We start from the raw sequence: 26,805 nt of genomic DNA, 5'->3' as shown, positions 1-26,805 counted from the left end.
AGTAAGTATACTTCCAATTAGAGCCAAAATAATTCATAAGCTATTTTCAGTACAAGACTGAAGATGGTTCAAACATTTCTTTGAACCATCAGGGTAACTGTTACAGCTTCCATCTAAAATGTCCCTTGAAGATACATCTGCTTCATTAACTCTGAAAGCTGATGAATGATTGGGAAGTGAATAGTTACTAAAGACTGATGTAATCCACCGAATCAACAACTTGATGGATTTATAATATGATAACATAATTGGGAGGCCCTAGTAAGAAGTAGGGCCAACTTGGAGGAAGTATGGCTACTGTGGGTATGCCTTGGAAAGATGTCTGTTATCCTGGCCCTATTCTTCTTTCTCTCATCTCTCCTCCACCATGTCTTTCTGTTATATGTTTCTGCCCTGCCAAGAGCCTAAAAGTAGTTAAGACCAGCTGACCATAGAATGAAACCTCTGAAACTGATCCACAATAAATCTTTCCTTCGTTGTTTTCTCAGCTATTTTCTCAGAATAACATTCCTTCCTCCCCAGAAAAGTGACTAACACAACAACCATCATCATAGTATGAGAACACATGACAATCCTCATAAGGCTACAGATCTTCTTAACTCCTTTTTTTAAAATTTATGTTTTATGTCAGCACTGGGGCTTGAATTTAGGACCTCTCATTCTCAGCTTTTACTTAGCTTTTACTCTCAGCGCCCTACCATTTGAGCCACACTTCCATTTCTGGCTTCTAATGTTGGCTAATAGGAGATGAGAGTCTCTCAGATTTTTTTACCTAAGTTGGCTCCAGATTTTGATTCTCAGAGCTCAAATTCTTAGGTAGATACTAGGTATTTAAACTTTCTGTAAGTCAGAGTCCTACAAGTTCACTCTTAAGGACTATTTAAAGCTTCCCACTAGCTACCTCTGCAGATTAGAATCAAAGAATATGACAGACTGACTGGATAACGGGAAATAAAAATAAAAACCATGTGTTTGTCTGATAATTCTTATCAAATGATAATTTAAACTTTTTATCTTTTCCTTCAACAATGCCTAAATCAAGTCTTCAATAATACTAAGTGATAATGAGTAATAAGCAATGAACTGTGTTAAACAACATAACACAAACTAAAGTCTTCTTAAAATAACTATCATATATATTTGATACTACTTCTCTATTAAGTTAGATCATAGAATCTCTGGGGAATAATTAATAGTTTCCATGGCAATGAGAAACAATCATTCTAGGAGTTGTTCCACTCTTGTGGGCTTTAGGTACGCTCTGGGCTTTCCTATTCTAATGGGTAAACATCTAGCAATCAGAATTTAAGCTTTAACACACTTACCTTCAACCAATCAGCCATAACAATAACTGAAGGATCTGTGATTGTACTGAGCAACTCTTTTGTGGCTCTTTTCTTTTCTTCTCGGTAATTTTTCTTTTGCACCTATTTACATAAATAGAAAAAAATTAAAACTCAGGAAAAATATGAAATTCTAAACTTCTTTAGAATGTGTGCATTTTAGGATAAAATAATTATAATTTATTTGGTTGGCTGTTTCAGAGCTGGGTGAAATTCTTTGGAAACCTAGGTTAAATATATTACAAATCATGTCTCATAAATCCCCCACCTTTTGATTCCTAGGCTTCTTAAAGGACACATGTTATATGTAGACCAACAATACCTACTGGACTATTCAGTGCAGATAAATGAAATGACTTGGCAATTGATCATAATTTTAAAATATGAAGGTAGAAAACAACAAAGAATGAGATGGACTCTTAAAACATTGAAAACATTATTTGTACCTTAAATGTAGATTTTTTTGACATTAAAATGATGTATTTATATGTGTAATGATTTAGAAATTCCATTTTGTAGTTTTACCATTCAAAGGTAAAATAATGTGTTTGGGATTTGGGAGATATTGTATTCAGTTGGAGTTGTCAGACAGGAGTCACTCAGAAGTTTAAAAAAAAAAAATCAGTTTTTAAAAGAGATCTGGTTTTTAACTCTTAAAACCCATTGTTGCTTAGATTTTCCTGATGATTAAATTCTTTGGTTTAAATTAGAATCACCAATGCCGTGAAGGAGTTCTTAGAAAATGTGGTATTGGATAGTAACTGCACAGTAACTGCACTGTATCTAGAAAGATCAATGGAAAGTAAAATATTCGAAATTTAACTCTGATAGATTTCTTTTTGATTCAGAAAATAAATCAGATTTTTTTCAAAATAAAAAAATATAGTTTTTGTAATTATTAGTCCAGTTCTTTGTAGCTTTTAAAATAATTTTTTCTGTTTTAATTACATAATGCTTCTGGAAAACATCTTTTCAGACTGTTTCTATGTATATAACCTTCTGTGCTTTTTGTTTTGTTCTGTTTTGCTTTGTTTTTTTTGAAGAATTACAGTTTGAGCTCAGGGCCTCATTCTTGTTCAGTAGGTGCTGAAACACATGAACCACAAACCCTCAACTTTTCTGTTATTTCTCAGGTAGACTTTTAGACTTCCCCCTACCTTCAGGCCTGTCTGAAACACAGCAGTACTACTTACATTTCCCCTGTAGCTGAGATGACAGAATATACAAACCACCATGCTTAGCCTTCTCATTCAGATGAGGTGTTGCTAACTTTTTGTTCAGATCTTAAACTGTGATCCTCTCAGTATCTAACTTAGTAACTAGATTAAAGGTATGAAGCACTAAACCCAGCCTTGTGTTTTTTGGTAAACATAAATTTGTTCCCATTTGAAAGTATATATGTCTACCTTTTCCTTTTAACTACTCCACAGCATTACTAGGCATGAATAAAATAATGAAAGCTAATAATGCTAATAATGGATTCTATGAATCTGACATTGTTCTAAGCCCGTATCTTTATGACAATTACTGTGTTTAATCATCATAAGACTCTTTTAAAGTAAGACTATTATGGATCTTACTTTGTGGATGAAAAACTGAAGCAAAGAATAAGCTGTCTAGGGGGCTGGGAAGGTGGCTCAGTGTAGAGCGCTTGCCTTGCATGCCTGAGGCCCTGAGTTCGATTCCTCAGCACCACATAAGCAAAAAGAAAAAAGCCGGAAGTGGCGCTGTGGCTCAAGTGGTAGAGTGCTAGCCTTGAGCTGAAGAGCTGAGGGACAGCGCCCAGCCCAGAGTTCAGGCCCCATAACCAGACCAAAAAAAAAAGAATAAGCTGTCTAGGATCACACACAATTCAAACTGGTCCCCAAATCTATGCTCTTAACCACTAAGTTATTCTACCTAATTTTTCTAATAAATTCCCTTACTGACATAAATCTACTTGCATTCTAAGGGGCTTTTATTTGTTTTTTTAGCTAATATTAGGTTTAAGCTCAAAGCCTTATCTAAATTGGCTGGAACTCTACCAACTTGAATCATACCTCCAGTCTAATTTTGGGTTGTTGTTTTGGAAGATCAGCTCCCCCTCCCACCCCCAACCTGGTGGTGGTACTAGAATTTGAACTCTGGGCCTTATACTTCCTTTACTTTTCTCTTCTTTTTTTTTCTTGGTCCAGAATGGGACTGGAACTCAACAGTATCCAAATAGAAGTACTGTTCTTTTTCTTGATACCTAAAACCTGCTTCTCTCTCTCTCTCTCTCTCTCTCTACATATATATATATATATATATACATATATATATATATATATGAATGATAACACAAAATTTCTACGGAAAAACACATTAGAGGAAATAGACTATACATATAATAAAAATGTTATAATCAAGTAAACTTTATAGACTTTCCCTCTTGTAAAATATTCATATTTAAATTAAGAGATTTACTATGGGATTACGAAAGCAAATGGGTACAGTATTGGACATGTAACATAAAAGGGTACATCAGATTAGGCAAGGACCTAGAGCCAGTGCACACATTTCTCAAACCCCAGGACCCTAGTCATTTAGGAAGATAGCAAATACTACATATTTCTTAACAGAATCAGTTTGGAAACTATCTTCCGAGTGTCAGTGTCCCATCAGCTGTTCACAACACAGTGATGTGTCTACTCAGCTCTGGTCTATCTGTGAAAATCTGGTACCAAATCCTTAGTCCCTGATGTGGCCAGTTAACTCTGGAACAGCCTGCTCTGGAACAGTCATCAACCAGTCTTATCTGTGACCACAAGAAAATCAGTATTTTCTATTGTGTTTGTCCAACTGGCAGCTGGGAAACTTTTTATTTCCTAAGGAACACATACATATACATGTCTAAAAACATACTTTCAAAAGCACACAAAATACAAGGTTTCTCCTTAGAAATAACAATAGACACTAACCTTAAGAGATTCTTTTTTTGTGAGTTTGCTTGAAGTTGAACTCTCCTTTTCTGAGCCATTATAAAGTTTAGATTCAGACTGAAATCACATAAAAATGAATAGAAAACAAAAGAGTTAAAAACTTCACTTTTTTTCTTAATAAGTCTAGCGCTTGAATTCTGGGCCTGGGTGCTGTCCCTGAGCTCTTCAGCTCAAGGTGAGTGCTCTACCACTTGAGCCACAGTGCCACTTCTGGTTTTCTGGTGATTAATTAGAGTCTCAGGCACTTTCATGTCTGAGCTGGCATCAGCTAAACTTCACTTTTTCTACATGTTATATAAAACTTTTATTTCTCACATTCTTTTTTTAATGCTATCAGGTAAGCAAATAGATTTTCAATTTTTTTATACAGTCTGTGCGTTTAAGAGAAAATGTTAAACCTACAAATATTCCAAAAACTGATCAAAAAGAGCACTTTTAAATTTCTGTAATCTATTTTTGGGATCAGTTCTAAGAACGTATATAATTAGTTATTCTTAGGGAAAAAAAGTAGCCAAAATAATTTTCTCTCCAGTATTTCAACTACTGTTGAAATATTCTAAATTTTAAATAATAATAGTAGTGATTGGGTTTTTAAATTTAGAATCTTCTCAAGTTGCTGCATTACACTGCTCTAAAGCTACTCCTCTTCCCGTGGCAATAAATGCAATAGTTCATCTGGGTGCTGGTAGCTCACGCCTGTAATCCTAGCTACTCAGGAGGCTGAGATCTGACGTTTGCAGTTCAAAGCCAGCCCAGGTAGGAAAGTCCCCATAAGACTCTATTTCCAATTAACCACTCAAAAACTAGAAGTAGTGCTGTGGGGTTCAAGTGGTAGAGCGCTAACCTTGAGCACAGAGAAGCTCAGGGACAATGCCCAGGCCCCTAGTTCAAGCCCCATAGCCCTCCCTTCCCCCAAAGCAATAGTTAGCAACTAGGATTATAACACTCTTTTTGTATCCGTTTATATTTCCAGGCTTGAGATTTTTTCACCTATCCTGCTCACTTCAAGTGTTATTAATGTCATAAATTTGCTGTTAAGACTTTGTTTATATTTCGTTTATTTAGCCTTCATAAGAAACTTGGGGGGGGGGGGCTGGGAAGGTGGCTCAGTGGTAGAGTGCTTCCCTCGCATGCATGAGGCCCTGGGTTCAATTCCTCAGCACCACATAAAGCAGAAAAAGCTGGAAGTGGCACTGTAGCTCAAGTGGTAGAGTGCTAGCCTTGAGCCGAAGAGCTCAGGGACAGCGCCCAGGCCCAGGGTTCAAGCCCTGTGACTGACAAAAAAAAAAAAAAAAAAGAAAGAAAAACAAATGAAAAAGAAACTTGGGGAAAAAACACAACATTTTACAAGTCATAAAGGGAGGCTCAGATGAGCTGATTTTGCAAACCACAATCATTAATATAGCACTTATTAGAACCTAGGCCTCCTTCCTAATCCAGTGCCATAACGGTTTACCAGAGTAGAAAAGAGTATAAAATTAAAGTTTCTTCTATGAATCTGAATATAAAATTAAACATATCCCTTCAATGTAAAATAGATAACAACAAAGAAATTTTTACCTATTGTCAGATATATAATAGCTATGAACCTGAAGTTTTTAATTGCTAAAACTTAAAAGTTCCTAGTTCTTATCTTAGCCATATACCTAATACCAAGAAATTATAAGGGACTTAATCTAAATGGTACCTTTCAAATATTGAATGGCCAGATCTTCAGACTATCATTAGATCTGATCAAAGATGAAAACATTCAGATACAAATTCCCTCCATTTTAATACCTACAAGGGCAGGTGCTATGTTTTGTTATCAGTAACAGCCAGTGTATCACCTGAGTCAATAAATATCTGACCAGTGAATAAAATGAAAATGGAACTAGGACTGATTCTTCTCTCAAGTCTGCTAAAAATGTCTCTGATGTTAGGCTCAAAGCACCTTTAGAAAAATGAGGCATAAATCAGGAATGGTAGTAATAGCAAGTGGCTACACAAGGAAAAAACTGTACTCACTACCTTACTTATGTAACTGTAACCCCTCTGTATATCACCTTGACAATAAAAAATTTTTAAAAGACAGAAAAAGAGAAAAAAATTGTAAATACTGCTCACTATAGAACATGGGGATTGACCTGGTTAGACTGCTGCTAAAGTTACTGACTTAAGAATCAGTCCCGAGGTATCAGATTGCTATTTCCATGAGGTGTCATATACAGTGATGCCAAAACAATTCCTCCAGCTAAACAGGTCTTTACATTCTCCTTGGCCCTGGAAACCCCAAAATGACACAGCTCCTATTGGAGAAATTTGATGGCTTAACATTATCATGAAATTCTCTTTCTCACAAATACAAAAATGTATATCATAACATACTTCTTAGATACTATTAAATGAAGAACCTAACATTACTAGCTTAACAATTAAAGTTGTTAAATGGTTGGTTATTATTTTGCAAAGTATTAAACACATGATATGTGCTATCTCATTTAATATGCAAAGCAATACTATGAGCTAGTAATAGTAGCCCCTTTTTACTAATGAACAAAAGTAAGACTACGACTTAACTATCTTTCAAAAGTCACATTGCCATCAAATAGAAAAGCCAGTGACTAAGTTCTATCATCTTATATCATCAACACAACTTTAATAGGCCAAAACCAATAAACCATTTTTGTGAAAATATTTTACTAAACTAAGTTTCCCTTTGTTCATAAAGTTTACTGACTACTGTCTTAATGATGAACACAGAATTTATTGTACAGTACTTCTAGACTCTTTGTTAAATAGACTTGGAATGTGTAGCATGTTATTTTCTCACTCTTCCTCTCCTTTTTCTCCCTCTCCCCCTTTCTCTCTGTCTCCTCTACCCTCCCTCTCGCCCCTCTCTTTAATTGTTGTGACCTAACAGGCTATGTGACTTTAATAAATTATTTAGTCTCTTTGGTCTTAGTTTCCTCATTTTACAAATGAGGCACAGTACTATGAACTCACAGGGTAGCTTTGAGGGTTAAATGAATTAGCACTTATAAAATGTTTAACTCAGTACTGCTGTGTTTTAGGTTTATGACTATAATCTAGATTGCAAATTCTGTCAAAACTCTGACCTTTCAAATAAGGTATGAACAGTCTTGTGATTTTCTTTGGAAATGACAAAATATTACATTTTATATATATATATATATATATGTATATATGTAGAGAGAGAGAGAGAAAGAGAGAGAGGGTGGGGGGGAAACAGCAAAAATAAGTTACTGTTGGATCAAGAAAATGTGGTATGTATACACAATGGAATTCTATGCCTCCATCAGAAAGAATGACATTGCCCCATTTGTTAGGAAATGGAAAAACTTGGAAAAAATTATATTAAGTGAAGTAAGCCAGGCCCAAAGAAACATAGGTCCCATGGTTTCCCTTATTTGCAATATCTAGTATATGTATGAGTCAAGCGGAAAAGGTCAGATAATGTGATGTCAGGAAAATGAACCCTTAGATATGTATTTTAATGTTTTTTTCTTTCATGCATGTGTTTCTAACACATTTATAAGATTATCTCTTTGTTGCTTTGTATGTCCCTCCCCTACAGTATAACCCCTGCTTTCACTATATTTGATGTCAGTATAACTTGTGGAGGAGATGGGGAAAAACCAGTTGTTTAAGGATACAGGTGGACCTGTTGCAACAATGAGAAGTACAAGTTGTCATGTCCAAAACGAGCTTTACAACGTCGGTGAGGGGGGAGGGGGGGGGGGGAAGGAGAAGGATTGGGATTGGGGAGGAGGGGGGAGGCTGGGAAGGGATGTGAAAGGTAAACCAAAGGAGGAGGCTGCAATGCTTGGTAAGAAATGTACGCATTATCCTGCCCATGTAATTGTAACCCCTCTGTACAGTATGTTCACAAATAAAATAAAATTAAATTAAAAAAAAATAAGTTACTGTAACTACAAAAATAGTTTTGGTTGAAAAAGATTTATAAAGGTCTAGGTTAGTTTATTTTTTAACTGAAAGGTTGGTGGTTTGAACCCACTCAGTTTATTTATCTATTGATCCATCAATTGATTGATCTATTTATTTAGGTCAGTCATGGGGCCTGATATCTGGGCTTGGGTGCTGTCCCTGAGGTCTTCAGGTCAAGGCTAGCACTCTACCACTTGACCACAGCACCTTTTCTGGCTTCTTCTTCTTATGTGGTACTGAGGAATTGAACCCAGGGCCTCTTGCATGCAAGGCAAGCACTCTACCATTGAGGCACCTTCTCAGACCCCAGTTTTGTTTTGTTTTTTAAAGCAAATAACAGACAAATCAGCAATCACACTTGCAAGCAGACAGATAGTTGGAGGATCAAATTAAGGGATCTATGATCCAGAAACTTCTTATGCTGGTAATAAGATTCCTTTATCTCATTAGATACATTAATTATGCTGGCCATTCCACTCATAGAGATAAAATAATTAAAAATTAATTCTATTTCATTTGAGATATCTTGACTAACTATTTCAATACACTTGCTATTGTGATGAAAATATCTAGGGAATGGTGTGTGTGTGTGTGTGTGTGTGTGTGTGTGTGAGAGAGTGAGAGAGAGAGAGAGAGAGAGAGAGAGAACCTAGTTGGTCAGAATATGTAAGTCTTTGAGTCCGAATAGGAATATCATTACACAGTCACCAATTCGTATTAAATGCTTGAAAGTAAACTTCTAAAAAAAAAAACCCAATGTTAATTTCACTGTATTTCTAGCTATGGAAGTCAAGTTATAGTATTCTTTCTTCCTTTTTTGCTTTTGTTTTTTAAGGGGAAGTGGTATGAACTCAAGGCCTTGCACTTGCTAAGTAGCCACTCACCACTTAAGCTATGCCCCCCAGCTCTTGTTGACGTAAGGTATTGTTTTGAATAAGGTCTCAAATTTATGTTCAGGCCAGCCTGGACTGTGAGCCTCCTATATATGCTTCCCAAGAAGCTAGAATGACAGTTGTATACAACCACAGCCAGATTTTATTGATTGAACAGATATTTCATTAGCTTTAACCCTGGGGTGGCCTCAAACAAGGATCCTCCCAAGTAGTTAGCATTACCATTGTCCCCAGCTTCCTTCTTTGGTTTTAGTTAACAAAGAATATGATTGACAGGACTCAAAATATACTACCACAAAATACAGCACCTTGGCACAGTGAGAATTTCATGGTGAAGGAAATGAGAAAGCCTCAGAAGCAAGAAGGCCATTCTCTGACCCTATCTTGTGTTTCTCTTATGAAGCAGGCTATAAAAGATTTCTCTAATGTTCTCCAAACCAGATGTTCTCCCTATCCTTGAAAGAAAAGAGGAAGTGATACATGTAATTCTTCTTCACCAAGAAAAATTTCAACAAATAGGCCTAACTTTATTAGATCATTATCCTCTTTGTCCAATATTATCTATCTATCTATCTATCTATCTATCTAGTGCTGTTACTGGGGATTGAACTCAGCCTTTTCACTCGAGGCAGGTGTTCTACCACTTGGGCCATACCTCCACTTCTGGCTTTTTTTCTGGTTAATTGAAGATAAAAATCTCAGGGATTTATCTTCTCCAGGCTGGCTTCAAATCATGATTCTCAGATCTCAGCTTCCTGAGTAGCTAGGATTCCAGGCATGAGCCACCCACATCCAACTCTTTGTGCATTTTTTTTAATACTTCTACCTCTATCTGCTCATCAAACCAAAGTATTAAAATCTATATATTGGCACTTATAGCAATATAACTGTAGAACTTTTATTACCCAGACTATTAGAGTTAACACATATTCACATAAATATAGATTATAAAAACTTAAAAGAAGTTCAGTTTTAGTTCATTCCTCTTAATTATTAGAAAAATGTCAGAGTTTTGTATTGAGGACAATATTCTTACCTTGCTTTTTGACATAGAAAGTGAAGATTCATCTTTATTTTGAGAGATATCTTCCTTTCCTCTTTCAAAACCTTTGGGATAAATGATCAATATTTTTGTATTACTACATTAGGCCATAGTCATTAACAGTAAAAAGCAAACATATACATGTCATTCAATTTCAAATATGCATTATATTTGATAGTTCATCAGTTTGGGAATCATAGACTATACTCAACACATGGTATTATGATTTACTAACATCCAAAGGATTGTCTCAGTATACTTCTTCAAGACTGATTAAGATTCAGAAAGACAATGAAGTCTTTCCCTGAAACCACCAACATTGAGCTAAATATTTCTTTTTGTGCTATGAGAGCACTATGTTATAAAAATCAGTACTCACAGCTTTTATTATAATGAATTGATTTCTAACAAGGAATCCTAGCACACAGGAACCAACCTGACATACTTTTCAAACTTCTTGTCAAATTGAAATATATTCCAAAATAAAAGAAATAAAAGAAAGTTAGAAAATAAATCTGGACTAAGAAATAAACTTAAAAAAAAAACCCTGAAAACTAAGCTGGGTATATTGGCACATGCCTATAATCCCAGCTACCCTAAAAACACCTGAGTCTAGGAATTTGAAACCAGCCTGGTAATATAGCAATACTTCAGATAGATAGATGATAGATAGATAGATAGATAGATAGATAGATAGATAGATAGATAGATAGATAGATAGATAGATAGATAGATAGATAGGCAGATAGGCAGATAGGCAGACAGACAGACAGACAGACAGATAGACAGACAGACAGACAGACAGATAGATAGATAGATAGGCAGATAGGCAGATAGGCAGACAGACAGACAGACAGACAGATAGACAGACAGACAGACAGATAGATAGATAGGCAGATAGGCAGATAGGCAGACAGACAGACAGACAGATAGACAGATAGACAGACAGACAGACAGATAGATAGATAGATAGGCAGGTAGATAAGCTAAATAAACCAACCGATTGATCAATAAATACTTATTCAGGATGCATATATTCAATTACTGTGACCTTTACTAGCATTGTCTATTACTAACAAATTTTAAAACAAATTCTAAAAGGGTGAACCTAAAATACATGAGCACTGTGAGTAAGGAAGAATAGTCTCATCAAGCTTGCCTTTAGTATTTTGAGGTAGTAAATTCTTTTCAACTATCCTCTTCATTCCCACAAATGAGACAAAAACTACATTCCTATCAAGATTACTAAAATTAAAAGGACTAAAACCATCCAAGTATTAATAAGCTTGTGAAGTAAGAAGAAAGGAAGATAAAGAAGCATAATCATTTTGGGAACCTATTAACATTCTCTACAAGAATTGAAATTTTAACTGGAATTCTAATGTAGATATACCAACAGAGGAGAGAGCACATGAAAGTGTATATGTTTTATTCATACTAGCAAAAATCTGGAATGAATTAAAATGGCTATTAATCATACAATAAGTTAATACAAAAGAGTATGTTCACACAGTAAATGTTACACTGCAATGATAAAGAGAAAAACAATAGACTTAATAATATTGACTTAAAGAAATCACTTGTCCCTACAAGATATAAAGGGAAAATAAAAGAAAGAGAGGGAAGTAGAAGAAGGAGAAGAGATAGAGGACAGAGGAACTAAACATATTATTTCATTTAAAATGTAGAGACCAAATTGGGCATTGGCAGCTCAAGCCTGTAATCCTAGCTACTCAGGAGAAGCTGAGATCTAAGGTCACAGTTCAAAGTCAGCCCAGGCAGGAAAGTCTGTGAGACTCTTATCTCCAATTAACTTCCAGAAAACTGGAAGTGGAGGTGTGGCTTAAAGTGTAGAACACTAACCTTGACCAAACAGAGCTTAGGGACAGTGCCTAAGTCCTGAGTTCAAGATCCATGACTGACAAAAAAAATAATAATATACCCTTCTCCAGTTTACCAGTTTATTAGACTTGTGCTTTCACGATCTTTCTCATTTAGTTTACATCCTCTTAACTCATTCTGCATGTAGCTAATTCTGATTCATTTATTAACTGATGAGTATCATAGCACTACAGGATGAAAGTAACTAATACCCATTTATGAGAATCCTTGTAAAATGCTAGATCTTGACTTACACATTTTTTTCTGATTTTTGGCATGACAGTATGCAAAAAATACTAACCACATATAGTTTGTTTAAAAAACAAAAACAAAACCCTGAGCTTCAGAGAAATTGAGTTGAGTACCATCAACAAGTGACAGTATGGGACCTAATTCTAACTGAAGCCTAACTTAAATTCATGCCATTTTTACAAGGCCACCTTACCTCTCAATACTCAGAGCCAAACCTTCTGGTTTGCCTTACTTTTACTATGAAGATATAGTTAGCCTTTCCTTACTCTGTGACACACAATACTTCACATACATTTGTACTACAGTATTTACATGTTCATGTTCCACATTTGTGAAAAAGAAGGGCCAAGGCCTTATTTATACTTTCAAATTAACTTTTATATAAATTCATAACACTTTAATAAAACTGAAATGTGCTATGTCATATTATCCCCATATCTATAAGATTACCATGACTACTTTACTGTCTTTAACTTGTGACTCCAGTTAAATCACAAAAATTTCTAATGTTAATAAACTAGTATTATATTCTTAGGCTTTTATTTAAATTAGTCATAATATATTCTTAGTAAAGATATTTATAGTATGATTAAAAATGATAGCTTGTCTTTCAAATGAATTTCACATCAAAGTTATAAAACTACTGCTCTTCTACTTCCCTTCCTACCAGTTTCTAAAGACAGCTGTACAAGGTTGGAATTATTTCATTAAACATTCAGAAAAATTCAGTGATGATATGCACCGGATCTGGAGATTCCCAGTTCAATTTCTTTTTCTTTTTTTACTGGTCCTGGGGATTGAATTCTTGACCTCAAGCTTGCTAGACAGGCACACCACCCATTGAGTCATGCATCCAGCCCCTTTTTGCACTGGTTAGTTTTGAGATAGGGTTTGATCTTTATTAAATCAGGCCTGGGCTATGGTTTTTATTTTGCCAGTCCTGGGGCTTGAACTCAGGGTTTGGGCACTGCCCCCAAGCTTCCTTTGCTCAAGGCTATCTCTCTATCACTTGAGTCATATAGCCATTTCCAGCTTTTTCTGAAGATCAGAGTTTGTTGAAGATCAGAGTTTCATGGACTTTTTTGTTGTTGTTGTTTGGCCTGGGCTGGCTTTGAACTGTGATCCTCAGATCTCAGCCTCCTGAGTAGCTAGGACTACAGTTGTTAGCTACCAGTGCCCAACTTCATTTGGACTTGTAAACACATCAGCATATCAACATCCTAGTACCTTTTACTTATTTTATTTGTGCTTTGTCTATAATTATGTTCATTTTTCACTTCTGATTCTGTTTACCAATACCTTCAACTCTCTTTTTCCTTATCAATCTTACCAAAAGATTGTCAATATTGTTAAGATTTTTTTTAAAAAGAATCAGGTCTGAGCTTTACGGATTCTCTCTACAGTGTATATTTTCTGTTCCAACTAGGTCTCTCTTCAATTTCTAAAATACAGTTAACCATATTTAACTTGGATTAAAAAATGAAACACTCATTTTTTTGTTATAGTCTTTTTTATTTTCGGAACAGTCACAAGTTCACAATAACTCCAATGAATATAACTTTACTACTCTATATACTCTACTACTATATAATTATATAACCATAGTTATATAATTAACTTCCAGGGTTTTCAGTTTCTTTTTTCAAATAAATTTTACATTAGATAATCATGATAGGCTTTACTCTCTCTAGCTAATGCAATGGAATATTATTCCTAAATTAGCATTCTGCTCCTAACTTCTGGTTTAAGAAGATAAAAGTATTATCACTGACAAGACATAGTGTTTAATAATATTTCAATAACGAACTAGTTTCATTAATCATTAATATATATTTAGAATGGGTACATACAAAATAAATACAGGATTGATAACATTAATATTCACTATACTCAACACAGCCAAGAACCAAGAAATTGTGCAGGAAAAATTCTTAAGCAGTCAAAATAAACTCTATTGCATTGCTGGTAGGGATGTAAACTAGTACACCATTATGGACAGCAATACAGAGGCTCCTCAAAAGAACTAAACATAATTCTTTCCTACAACCCAATCATACCACTTCTAGGCTTCTACCCAGAATATCACAAACTAGTATACCATAAAGACACTTGCACATCCCTGTTCATTGTTGCACTATTCACAATTGCCGAGTTGTGGAAACAGCACAGATGCCCTACAATAGGTGAGTGAATCCAAAGGACATGGTACCTATACAAAATGGAATTTTACACAGCCATTAGAAAGAATAGTATGTCATTTGCAGGAAATGGATGGACCTAGATCAAATTATGGGGTTTTTTGGAGGGGGTCCGGTTGTGGCGCCTGAACTCTGGGCCTGGGCGCTGTCCCTCAGCTCTTCAGCTCAAGGCTAGTGCTCTACCACTTGAGCCACAGCGCCACCTCCGGCTTTTTTCTTTTTGCTTATGTGGTGCTGAGGAATGGAACCCAGGGCCTCAGGCATGCAAGGCAAGTGCCCTACTACTGAGCCACCTTCCCAGCCCCTAGAACAAATTATGTTATGTGAGGAGGTAAGCCAGCACAGGGTGCATGTTTTTTGCCAAATGAAGAAGCTAGATCTAAAATACACCGGGGTAAAATAAATTATGCAGGACCCTAGGTATTTACACACAGTAAGACCGAAGGAAGATACTCTTAGGGGAGGAACATAAAAGCATAATGCCTCTGTACCTCTGAGCATATACACCAGTATTTATCTAAATGAATTCCAAGAAATGGAAACAAGAGGGTTTTTTTTTTTTTGGTCTTGTTTGTTCATTTATCTGCCTTGGGGGAGGGGTAAGGAGAGGCACAGAAAGGGGAGGACAAAGGGTGAACAAATGCAGCAGTGGTTCTTAGTAGATACTATGTTGATAATGAACTATACAAATTGTGAGCAAGGACAGGAGGAAAAAACTGGGAGAGAGGGAGGAAGGGGTGATACTGTCCAAAAGAAATGTGCTCATTACCTGACTTATGAAACCCCTCTGTATACCACCTTTATAATAACAATTTTGAAAAAAAAAAAGTCAAATATATTTCTAAAAAAACAAAAATACAAACAGCCCTTTCACTGCTTAGAGGTATCGTTAGCAAACACTAGAACTGGACTGAAACAATAATCCCTAAGACTACAGCTTATTTATTTATTGTGCCAGTATTAGGGTTAAACTCAGAGCCTGAGTACTGCCCCTTAGCTTTTTTGCTCAAGGATGGCAGTCTATCACATGAGACACACATCTATTTACTACTTGTTTTTTTAAAGGGTTAAATTTATTTGCCTAAAGTTTATACCAATTTTTGGATACTATTCTATAGTACAATGAGCATAACAAGAAATAATAGTTGAGATTAAAGAAAGAGACAGAATAATTGAAAACAAACTAAAGAGGCATTGCATCATGGTATAATATATGGTCGGGGTGTTATGTCTATAATATAACTTATTGTTAAAGTTAAACCCATACATTTCTTTTTTTTTTTTTTTTTTGTCTTTTTTTTTTCCCCCAGGGCTGAGGACCGAACCCAGGGCCTTGCCCGCGCTAGGTGGGCGCTTTCGCTGGGCTAAACCCCCAGCCCCAAACCCATACATTTCTTTAGCTAGAAGTGAGGAAGAAAAGCCAAGTAACCATGGCTCATTTCTGTAATCCTTACTTCACAGGAGGCTGAGATTTTAGGATTACAGTTTAAAGCTAGTGGGGGCAGGAAAGTCTGTGAGACTCTTATCTACAATTAAGCACCCCACCGCCAGTCCCCCCACCCACCCACACACAAAATGAGAAGTGGAGCTGTGGCTCAAGTGACAGAGAACTATCCTTGAGCAAATCAGTTAAGGGATAGCACCCAGGCACTGAGTTCAAGCCCTAGTACTGGCGCACACATGTGTGCATGCATGCAGGCATACGCACATGTGCACCTACGCACTCCTGTGCACACCCACCCACACACACACAGTGATAAAGAGATAAAAAGTTTCTTCAGAAAAATTGAGATTCAAATAGGATTGAGCCCAAATTGGTAACACAAAGCTATCTTTAAATATCAATCCTGTAGAACTAAGCTCTCCAATTTCCAATGATGTCATATGAAGCAACTGTATGTAAAATATTTTGTCTATGTAAAAATGAAATAGTTCAGAAGAAATTGGGTATTTTTTTCATGTTTAACCTAGGTACATAATGAAGAGCCACATCTCTGAAGCATGAAATTTCATTCCATTGCTTATCTGACAAAGTAAAGCAGACATTTAAACAAACTTTTTACCAAAGCTGGTTGTGTTATGAATAATATGGAACTACTAGTACAAATATACTTTTTCTCTCTTTCAAGTCTTAGGAAACAATGAAAACATTTATTGTTTAAGATGAAAGCACCAAAATAACCTTAAATATTTTTGACAAGTTAAAATGACAATCATTTCTCCAATTGTCTAATTAAGTAAATATCAAACTTTTGAAAAGTGAAGTTTTCTGCTGTTTATCAAGGTCACTTGATTACTCTTTAATACTAAGCAGAATTGTGACATGAAGGTCAGCAAACAGTATGAGATAGCAAGTGTGTTGGCTTAAAAATTACTATCAAGAAGACACACAAATACAGAAATGAGACTATATCTCATTGTGAAAACAAAGGCAGTATTTAACAACATTTTAAATAGATTCAAGATATTGTATTTTAAAAGTCACTTCTGAATAAAAAGACACTAACACATCATTTGAAAGAAAGCACGGTGAGTATGCTATTATAAGAAGTCTAAAGATGGATTATGAATACTGTTTAAAGCTTATGCTACTTAAGCACTGTTCAGGGCTAAGGTCTCTAATTCTTTGGGAAAAGAAAATTAAATTAGTGAGTTTATACCTATTTACTTAACTGTCTAGTTATCTTAGAAGAATCTACTAATAGCATAAATATTCTCAAAGGGTTAAGAATAAAGCATAGTGTGAAAATAGAAAATTTAACTCTAGTTTAACAAATATAAGTACCAGAAAAAAAGATATAAATGACCAAAGCAAGCATCAATCCTTTCTTTGCCCCAAGTAAAAAAGGGTATTTTTAATTTCAAAAGAAATGTATCATCTTAAGAGTAGTTATAACCTTGAGAATAGATATTCCAGAATTTGATAATATAAGATTATTATGTTTAAAAACACACATCTAAAAAAATATATCTCAATATTTGGTACATTAAAGCTTTTCAAATAAAATTTATGTCTCTATCTCATGAACTAAGTATTTAGTATAAAATCAGTTTTCAAATACCTAATTTTATTTTATAACTACCCTAAAGTATCATAACATTTTCTCAGCAATAATTAATCACATACAAATATATCAAACAACAAAAAGAAAGTGAAATATTTTGAAAATTATACTTAGGTAGAAAACTTCACTTTAGTCAATACTTAAAAAAGATAAATAAATTAGTAAGATTAAAGTTCATGAAATAAAAGTCTATTACAGTTACTATTCTGTAGAAATGGCCAAATATCAGTTAAATATCTGTGTTTCATTTGCAGTTTATTTATAGAATTCCACATTTATATCACATTTGGGAAGAACTTAGTTTTATTAAAAGATCATAATATTTACTTAAAAATGTATGCTTTAGCACTCAAGATACCTACTTTACTGGCATTAGTTCTCAAGTTTTAGCTTAAGAGACTATAAAAGAAAATATGGAAAAGCTGAGCCATACAGAAACTGTTATTAAAACATAAGCTTTCACTTTAGAATTATTTTGTTTATATAAAACAGCTTTAAGATGTTAAAAATGCATGGTTTATTTAAATGAAAAGAATAAATTAAGACAAAAATACAAGCTTAAATGAACAAACCTGGCAAGGAAGGAGAAAGTTCATTGTATCCCCCAAATGAAGCATTCCGGATTAGCTTTCGGCCATCAATTCGTGGAGGAAATAAGACAGGCGAAACCCCAGTACATGAAGAAAATCTACGTTGTTGTGAGCTGTCTTCTTTCATGGTTTAGAGGGTCCATTTAATGTATATGCTCACTCAGAAGGCTAATTAGACCAGTATGGCAAAGACAGGCTTTTCTCTCACATCCAAATGTAGCAAAACCCACCAGCACAAACAAAGGACACACACTTACCAGCAAAGGAAGACTAGAGACTGTCAAATCAGCAATAAACAGATAGAGAAAGAGACTGACAGGAAAGGCATTAAGCCCTACAGCTGATTTTTTTTTTTAATGTACTGATTAAAAAGGCTATTCCACTAATGTTTTACCTTTTTTATCGAACTAGTAATGGAGTAAGGGGAGTAACGCCCTGCACTGAATTGCTGCTTTAGAAAAACAAAGAAGATCAATACTTAGCCATTCAGGATGAAGTAATTAAGTCACTTTCTCTTCTTTTTTCCAAGAAGCAGCCTTGTTTTTTTAAATGACATCTATTATGTTTTTCTGGTATCTGGCCATAGTTCCCTTCTCTTCTGACTGTTTTCTTTCCAGCTGTTACTTACTTCAAAAATGGATCTCAGCATAACACTTTTTATCTTGCCTGAGGCATCTAGATTTATATCTAATCTGCTGCTTGCCTGGGCCATGATTAAGAATTCATAAAGAAAGATATTCTTTCAAGTACAATTTTGATGGATTACAAGAGAAAAGCAGAGAATAAATGTGTTAAGTTTTACCTCTAGCAGGTGTATATTAGTCATTAAGCCAGCGTTAATGCAAACCAATCAACAGAGAAGATTAAGTGGCATCTTAATCATGTTATGCATTCTAATGCACATTCCCTTGAAACAAATGAGTTGCTGCAAAGCCTCTTCATTTTAAACTTTTCAAAAAAAAATATATAATCTAACAGTGACCTTTTTCTAGTCACTTAAAATTGTTCTATAAAAATTAATAAACAACTTTATCTCAGAAACAAGAAGAAACACTTTTTTATATACTGTCGTTAAACTAAGAGACTAGTAAGATCACAGATAATTTCTTATTTTCTTAAAAGACACACACACACTATCTCCTTATACCCAATCTTTAAAATTCCAAAGAATTTTAATATTACAGAACTCCATTTACCCTTGTGTCCCTATATTCAATTTGAAAAGCTCTACTCAATTGTTCCTAGATTGTTTTTCTGATCACAGTTCTTACTTTCAACCGGAAAATCTACCTAACAAATTCAGTCATAATGCTGGGTGCCAGTGGCTCATATCTGTAATCCTAGCTACTCAGGAGGCTGAGTAGCTAGGTTTGAAGCCAGCTCAGCAGAAATGTCCCTGAGATGCTTATCTCCAATAAACTATTCAGAAAAGGCTGGAAGTGGCCCAGTGGCTCAAGTGGTAGAGCATTAGCCTTGAGCACAAAAAGGCTCAGGGACAGTGCAAGCCCCAGGACTGGCAAAACAAAAACAAAAAAACCCCAACAACAGTCATAACTTAGAGGGTTTAAAAAAAACTAAAAACAGTAGTAGGGTTTTTTTTTTAATTAGGTAATTTATCATAAGACTCAGTTTCCTTTCTTCACTATGCATATTTCAAGGCTGATTCTCTTGTCATACACATCATCCCATATAAGCTAGAAAGGACATTTTCAAAAAGCACCTCAATTTCCTGTGCAATGTTTTTTTCTTAGGCAAATGTAGTTCAAGTTTATAACAAAAAATAAGTTAATGGCTAATGTAAAAGACTTGTACTTTGATGATTTTTGTTTTATTTTATTATTATCATAAAATGTAAGTTACTATGGACTATAAATAGATAAATAGCCAGAGGCCAGTGGCTTATGTCTGTAATCCTAACTACTTAGGAGGCTTAGGAAGCCAAACCCAGGCAGCAAAGTCCGTGAGACTCCAATTAATTAGAAAAACCCAAGCTGAAGATGTCTCTCAAGTGGTGGAATTGCCAGTCATAACAAGCAAGCAATCTGAGCAAGCACAGGCCCTGAGTTCAAGTTTAGGAGCCAGAAAAAAGAGCAGAACAGAAAAACAATTACAATTAACTTATTTAACAGTGCTTGCCTTTATTTTATTCTTAATTTGTGTGTGTGTGTGTGTGTGTGTGTGTTGGTACTGTGGCTTGAACTCAAGGTCTCTTACTAAGGCTAGCGCTTGCCATTTGAGCCATACATCCACGTGCAGCTCTTTGCTGGTTAATTGGCAATAAGAGTCTCAGACTTTTCTGCCCAGCTTGGCTTCAGCCTCTAAAGTTAGCGAGGATTACAGGCCTGAGTCAATGCATTCAGATGGTGTTGGTCTTTCAAGACATAAAAAAATGTAATGAAGATTATAAGAAAAAGTTAAACAGGACTTGAAATTAAACTTGAGAGTTTAATTCTCAGTTCAGTGTGAGCTGAGTACACCTAATCTACTTGTCAATTCAAGAAAGCTAGTCACAAACCAGTTGTGATGAAAACTGACAACCTTCTTTTTCTTTTGTCTTTTTAAGTTTTTTTTTAATTGTAAAAATAGTGTACAGAGAGGTTACAGTAACACAAGTAAGGTAATAGGTACATTTCCTATAGAGCATTGTTACCTTCTCCTTTGTTTATCCCCTACCATTCCACCACCACCACCACCATCCCCCCCACCATCTCCCCAAGTTGTAAAGTTGATTTTCAACATAGTGTCTTGCACATCTCGTTACAATGGGTCAACCTGTATCCTTATTTCAGCATTTTGTTATTTCCCTTCCCCTCCCCAAATCAGAAAAATGTATATATACAAGATGCAGGGCACGACATCAAATACAGTGAAAAGGGGTTATACCGTTGGGGAAGAACATACAAAAGAAACAAAAAAAAAAATCACACAGTACATTTTAAATACATTAAAAACAATAGCAAGAAAGAAAATGGGCCATTGTTATTAACATTGGCTAAAAATGTAAGGAATGCTATCCATACTAAATTATAAAAGAAAGTGCTTTATTGCTTAGAGTTACTAACCAACAAAACTACCAATTACATACACAGTAAAGTAAAGCTATTTTAGACTCTTTAAGGTCTCAAATTTTTGCTTCCCATTCATGCTTTTAAAGAATTCACTTAAGCAGCCCCTCTTGCCTGGGATGTACCTACTACGTATGTTTGTTCGTTCGTTCTTTCTTTCCTTTCTTTTTCTCTCTTTGTTTTTCTTTCTTTCATTGGTCACGGGGCTTGAACTCTGGGCCTGGGCACTGTCCCTGAGCTCTTCTGCTCAAGGTTAGCACTCTACTACTTGAGCCACAGCACCACTTCTGGCTTTTTCTGCTTATGTGGTGCTGAGGAATCAAACCCATGGCCTCATACATGCAAGGCAAGCACTCTACCACTGAGCCACCTTCCCAGCCCCTGGGACTCTTTTTAAAACAGAATTAAGCTTAATATCCAGGACATGTATCATTTGAGATGAATTAGCTATTTTCCATGTATTTTTAGATATGTTTTTTATTGTAAAAATACTGTAGAGAAGGGTTACAGTTATATGAACAAGGTAACGAGTACATTTTCTATCAAGCATTGTTACCTTCCCCTTTGTTTTTAGAATATCTCCAGTCATATACTATCTTTTTTTTGTTGGGAGGAGCAGGATTGAGAAAATATTCACTTAAACAATTTCTGTCAGGGTTCTGTTGAAAAAGGCTGTTTGAAGAGATATATATATATTTGACCAACACATGGAATATAGGATTAGGACACAATCTCCCCTCTTGCCATTGTATCATATTTCTTTTTTTAAACACAAATTGCTTTAGTCAGCTTTGCCAAGTACTTTTCTCACCTTGGATTTTAAGTTTACCCATGCCTATAATTTTGGATCAGCTAAGGATATTCCAAGTACACAAAGGTGTCCTAACTTTTACCTATTCCTGAGAGGATATTGTGAACTGAAAAGCAGAAAATACTTTTCCTGACCATATCTCTACCAGGTGTACTCCTAAATCAGTAGTAATTATAAACTGCATGTTTCCCAGGATTCACCAATAATCTTGCCCAACCCTCCCCACAAAAGAGTTGTGTCAGCTTTATGAAATTTGCGTCAACTTTATGAAATAAAAAATCTATAATGTGGAACATCATGGTGGTAGAACAGAATCAAAGCTTAGGCTTCTCATCTCATGGCAGCCAGGAAGCAAAGACAGACTGAAAGGTAGGGTTTGGGGACAACATGTACCCTTCGCAAGCATACACTCCAGTGACCAACTTCCTTACTACTATTGGGAGACTACCTCAACATCCCCTCTTTCCAGCTTCTTTTTGTCAGTTGTGGGGCTTGAACTCAGGTCTGGGTGCTGCCTCTAAGCTTTTTCATTTAAGGCTAGCACTCTATCACTTCTGGTTATCTAGTGGTTAATTGGAGATAACAGTCTCACGAACATTCCTGCTGAGGCTGGCTTTGAACTATGATCCTCAGCTCTAAGCTTCCTAAGTATATAGGATTACAGGTGTAAGCCACTGGCATCTGGCACATTTCCAGCTTCTTGATGGTTAATTGGAGGTAAGAGTCTGTCCTGGCTGGCTTGGAACATTGAGTTTCAGCTCTTAGCATCCTGAGTATCTAGGATTATAGGCCTGATCATTGATACTCAACCAGGAACCTAATTTTTATAACAGATAGCAAGATCTCAGCCAAGATCATATGATCAGCCAATAACAGGCAGCTAACTGATCAGACCATGTCAAACTAGGGCAAAAGCATAGCTGTCACTATAAATACCCACCAACCACATTGCAAAGCTGAGCTTTCTACACCTGTTTTTGGTTCTAAGTGGTACTTCAATTATTCTTCCTCAAATACACTGTGAAATTTTTCCAAAGTTTTTCTTTGAACATGATGTAAATAAATGAACATGATGAAAATAAATACAAATTGTTTAGATATGTATATGGGAGAATAAAATTATTATGAAACCAAGACAAGAAAATCCACACAGGGGGAGGAACGGGGGAGAATGATGAAACAGACATTGATCAAGATGCATTGTTTTCATAAACTGCTTTGCTGAATGGCCAAAAATAAAAAATAAAGAAAATGCACACAGAGGTGAGTGTTGTGGTTATATGGGGCAATCACAAGTCATAATAGGGAAGAGATAAAGAGATGAGGATCAGGAAATACATATGAGGATTTGTAAAATGCTGGACATGATCCCTTTAAATCTGGTGTTGGCTTATGATCTAAATGTATTGACTTCTATAAGCTGCAAATATACTTTATGAATCCTTCAATGTACATTAAATATTTCATAGTACATAAAGATGAAATTTTTTATGTTGTTAAATTGATGCCTGATATATAGAACACATTCAACAAATACAAACTATAATTTCTTAATAATAATTCTTAATGCAATACTTTAGAGAAGCAAAGCAGGCTAAAAACAAAACATTAATAAATAATGTGATATAAGCAGGATCACATTCTTTCCTACCATATCTAATAGTAGCTAAATAAAAGTGACCTAGCCAAGATATCTATCTATGTACACACACATACACACACACACCCATTTAATAAGGCATCCATTATCATTCTTTATGTTAAAAAAATTAAAAATGTTTGGTAAACTCAAAATATTTGCTAACACTAGTTGATAAGAAGGAAAAAAAATCACTTCAATAGAACCAATGGAAATAACATTGCAAGTCAGAATAGCTCTGAGTCCTACATCTAGTTTAATGATACAATCTCTGTCTTGGCCATACACCATAATCATAATATATGGTTAAAATTTTAAATACATATGCACATATACGTAAGTATGTATGTGTGTGTGTGTGTTTGTGTGTGTGTGTATGTTTTAATCAATAGAATGTTTTAAAAATGTAAAGCAGTAATAAAGAGTAATAATGAGTTGAATTCTGGGAGGATCTGTAATTTGATTGAAACAAAACCATACTACAGTGACCTCAAGAAAAATATACTGGGGCTGGGGGTTAAGCCCAGTGGAAAGGTGCCCGCCTGGCGCATGCAAGGCCCTGGGTTCTGTTCTCAGCCCTGGAAAAAAAAAAGAAAAAAAGAAAAATATACTGCTGGTTATTAATTTCACAAGGGAAATTTCAGTACTTTTTTAACATAAAATTACTATTTAAAGTAAAAATTATTTGAAGAACCAAAAATGAACTTTAAAACACTGTACCTATCTTCCATGACCATTGGTACTCTTGGTGACAAGCTTGCTAACCTTGGACCAACTGCAGATCTTGAAACAGGCCTAATCCATCTCTAGCAACCCTCTCTATCACAGTCCCAGGAGTTCTGACTGCTAATGACCTACTTGGAGATCCACAGACTGCAAAATTCAATTCCATTTCTTATAAAAGGCCTACCATCTGAAGATCGAACTATAATCTTGTAGGCAGCCTTGTGTCAAGGCTACAGTGTGGATCTATCCCAGTATGAGGCACAGTTATGTCCATACAAAACAAACAAGAATGATGTCTACCTATACTGCACATGACAAGCCTTCCAACCAGACCTTGAAGTCGCCACATAACTTTTCTCCAGTCTTCCTTGATCACACATCAGAGAAAGTCTCACAGAGCCGGGAAAATGGCAAGAAAAAGTCTTTGGGGTACTATAGTGTAAATAATTTTTCTCTTCCTACTAATTCCTTTACTTGCTGGTAGTGTAGCTTTAAAACATTTTACTTCACTTCTGATTTTCTTTAAACATCTATTTTACCACTTTGTGGAACTAAAATTTTATTTACATATTTTCATATTTCTTTATCAAGAGTTCTCTATCTTCTTTTCCCTAAAATTCCCAACTACAAATTAAATCCATGAAGACAAAGGCTGAAATAACATCTTTGGTTTGTTTTTCTTACTAGTAAAAAACAACTATAACACGGGCTCAGTAAATGCCAATTTCATGGAGAAGATATTTGGAAATCCTGTACTTTCCAGGGGACATTAGTCCATCTGTCATGAACATCCTTCCTTCACCTAGAAAGAGATGACTATGCTAAAATTTCCATGTTTCACTGTAAAATAAAATTAATATACACTTCAAAGTCTCAAAGTCTAAAGGAATAGAAACAAAAAAATTCCACAAAGCTATTTGCTCCTAGAAATCATGCAAATATTACATGGTAAATTATATGGCATTAACTCTGTTACACATGTATTAAAATACAGTCTGACTATAAATTCCTCAAATGTTAGTCTAGCAGCACAGATAAAACTCTTTTAACCACTTGTGCTAGGGAGATCTTCATCTTGATCTTCAAAGTAAAAGGAGGTTAAATCCCTTTAATATTATCTTATGTTAAAAATATATTTTAAAAAAGACATTTTCAAGAACAAAAAAAAAATCCTTTAGAATTCTCAGTACTTATCTTTCCACTTGGGTTAAAAAAGTAATTAAGAGGGCTTGGGAAGAATAATCAATCCTCTCACCTTTGTAAAGATGATTTTAAAAAGCAGAACTTATTCCTTCTTACTTTTCAATGCCTGTTTCCTATTATTTTGTTTCCTCTACAGAGGCACTAAAAGAGTTAAATACAGAATTTGTAACATTTTACAAGAGCTATTTTAAACTGCTTTATTTAGAGCTATTTTTAAATGCTTTATTTTAATTTATCCAATATTATATTCTTTTAGTATTTTATAGATACTTCCATAGTTCTATGTAGCAACTACCTCAATTTCAACACAGACAATATCTGTGTCCTATGAAACAACAAACTTCAGGTATCTAATGTATTATGGAATCAGAAACTCAGAAGAAAACACATAAATCTCTATAGTATTTCTATCAAAAATAGCCTATGATTACAAACTAAAATATATCACATAGGATAATTTTTTTATAAAGACAGTGGGAGACGAATAGGAAAAATTTCAAGTCCTCTCTCATACAAAATAGTTCTCATGAAATATAACACATCTATTCAAGAACATATATGTTACTTTTTTGTTTTTGCTTTTTAAAATTTTATTTTATTGTAAAGGTGACGTACAGAGGTTACAGTTATATAAGTCAGGTAATGAGCACATTTCTTGTAGAACATTGTTATCCTCTCCCTTAGTTTTTCTCCCATTTTCCCTCCCCCACTATATGTTACATTTCTATGGTCGGAATTTCTCTACAAAAGTCTTACCAAGAAAGGAGGAACTGCTTCGATTCATGGAAGAAGGTAACTTTCAGGTGTCCTTGTATCTGTGTACCACTTTAAATGAAGGTACTCTCAGTTAACTCCATCTGAGATTATATCCACAATGTCTCAGTAACCCTAGGGAATTTGATATATCTTCACACTACTAAACTGTTTCAAAGAAAATCTCTTTGAAAGTTGTAAATATGTACTATTAAGTTGTAAATATGTACTCATTTCATTTTTAGTGTTGTCAAGGTATTCAAGGTGAAGGAATTTTGTAGGCTTAAGAGGATTTGCTAAGGGAAAAGATAAAGACAGTATTAGCATGCTCTAACACATAACTAAAATGGTTTACAGAGCAAAACTTTTTATTCTAAAATGATTCAAAATTTCAAACATTTAAACATTAATTTGGGCTGAGTAGGTGATAGAAACG

General features: G+C 35.0%; 1 protein-coding gene across 8 annotated transcripts in view; it reads right to left on the bottom strand.

Annotated features, from left to right (window-relative positions):
• Osbpl8 (oxysterol binding protein like 8) overlaps positions 1–26,805 on the bottom strand; it is a 137,097-nt gene that overhangs the window by 38,990 nt on the left and 71,302 nt on the right. For all 8 annotated transcript variants that reach the window (XM_042699102.1, XM_042699103.1, XM_042699104.1 and 5 more), the window contains 3 exons: positions 10,181–10,251; positions 4,283–4,360; positions 1,326–1,427 (listed from right to left, as the gene is read on the bottom strand). In XM_042699102.1, coding sequence (XP_042555036.1) covers positions 1,326–1,427; positions 4,283–4,360; positions 10,181–10,251 — 251 coding nt within the window. The remainder of the gene's footprint in view (positions 1–1,325; positions 1,428–4,282; positions 4,361–10,180; positions 10,252–26,805) is intronic.

Source organism: Dipodomys spectabilis, unplaced genomic scaffold (assembly GCF_019054845.1).
Source record: "Dipodomys spectabilis isolate Male_0828 unplaced genomic scaffold, ASM1905484v1 ptg000234l, whole genome shotgun sequence".
Classification (NCBI taxonomy): domain Eukaryota; kingdom Metazoa; phylum Chordata; class Mammalia; order Rodentia; family Heteromyidae; genus Dipodomys; species Dipodomys spectabilis.
The sequence above is the reverse complement of the archived record's forward strand: the minus strand, read 5'-3'. Positions and strand labels throughout refer to the sequence as shown.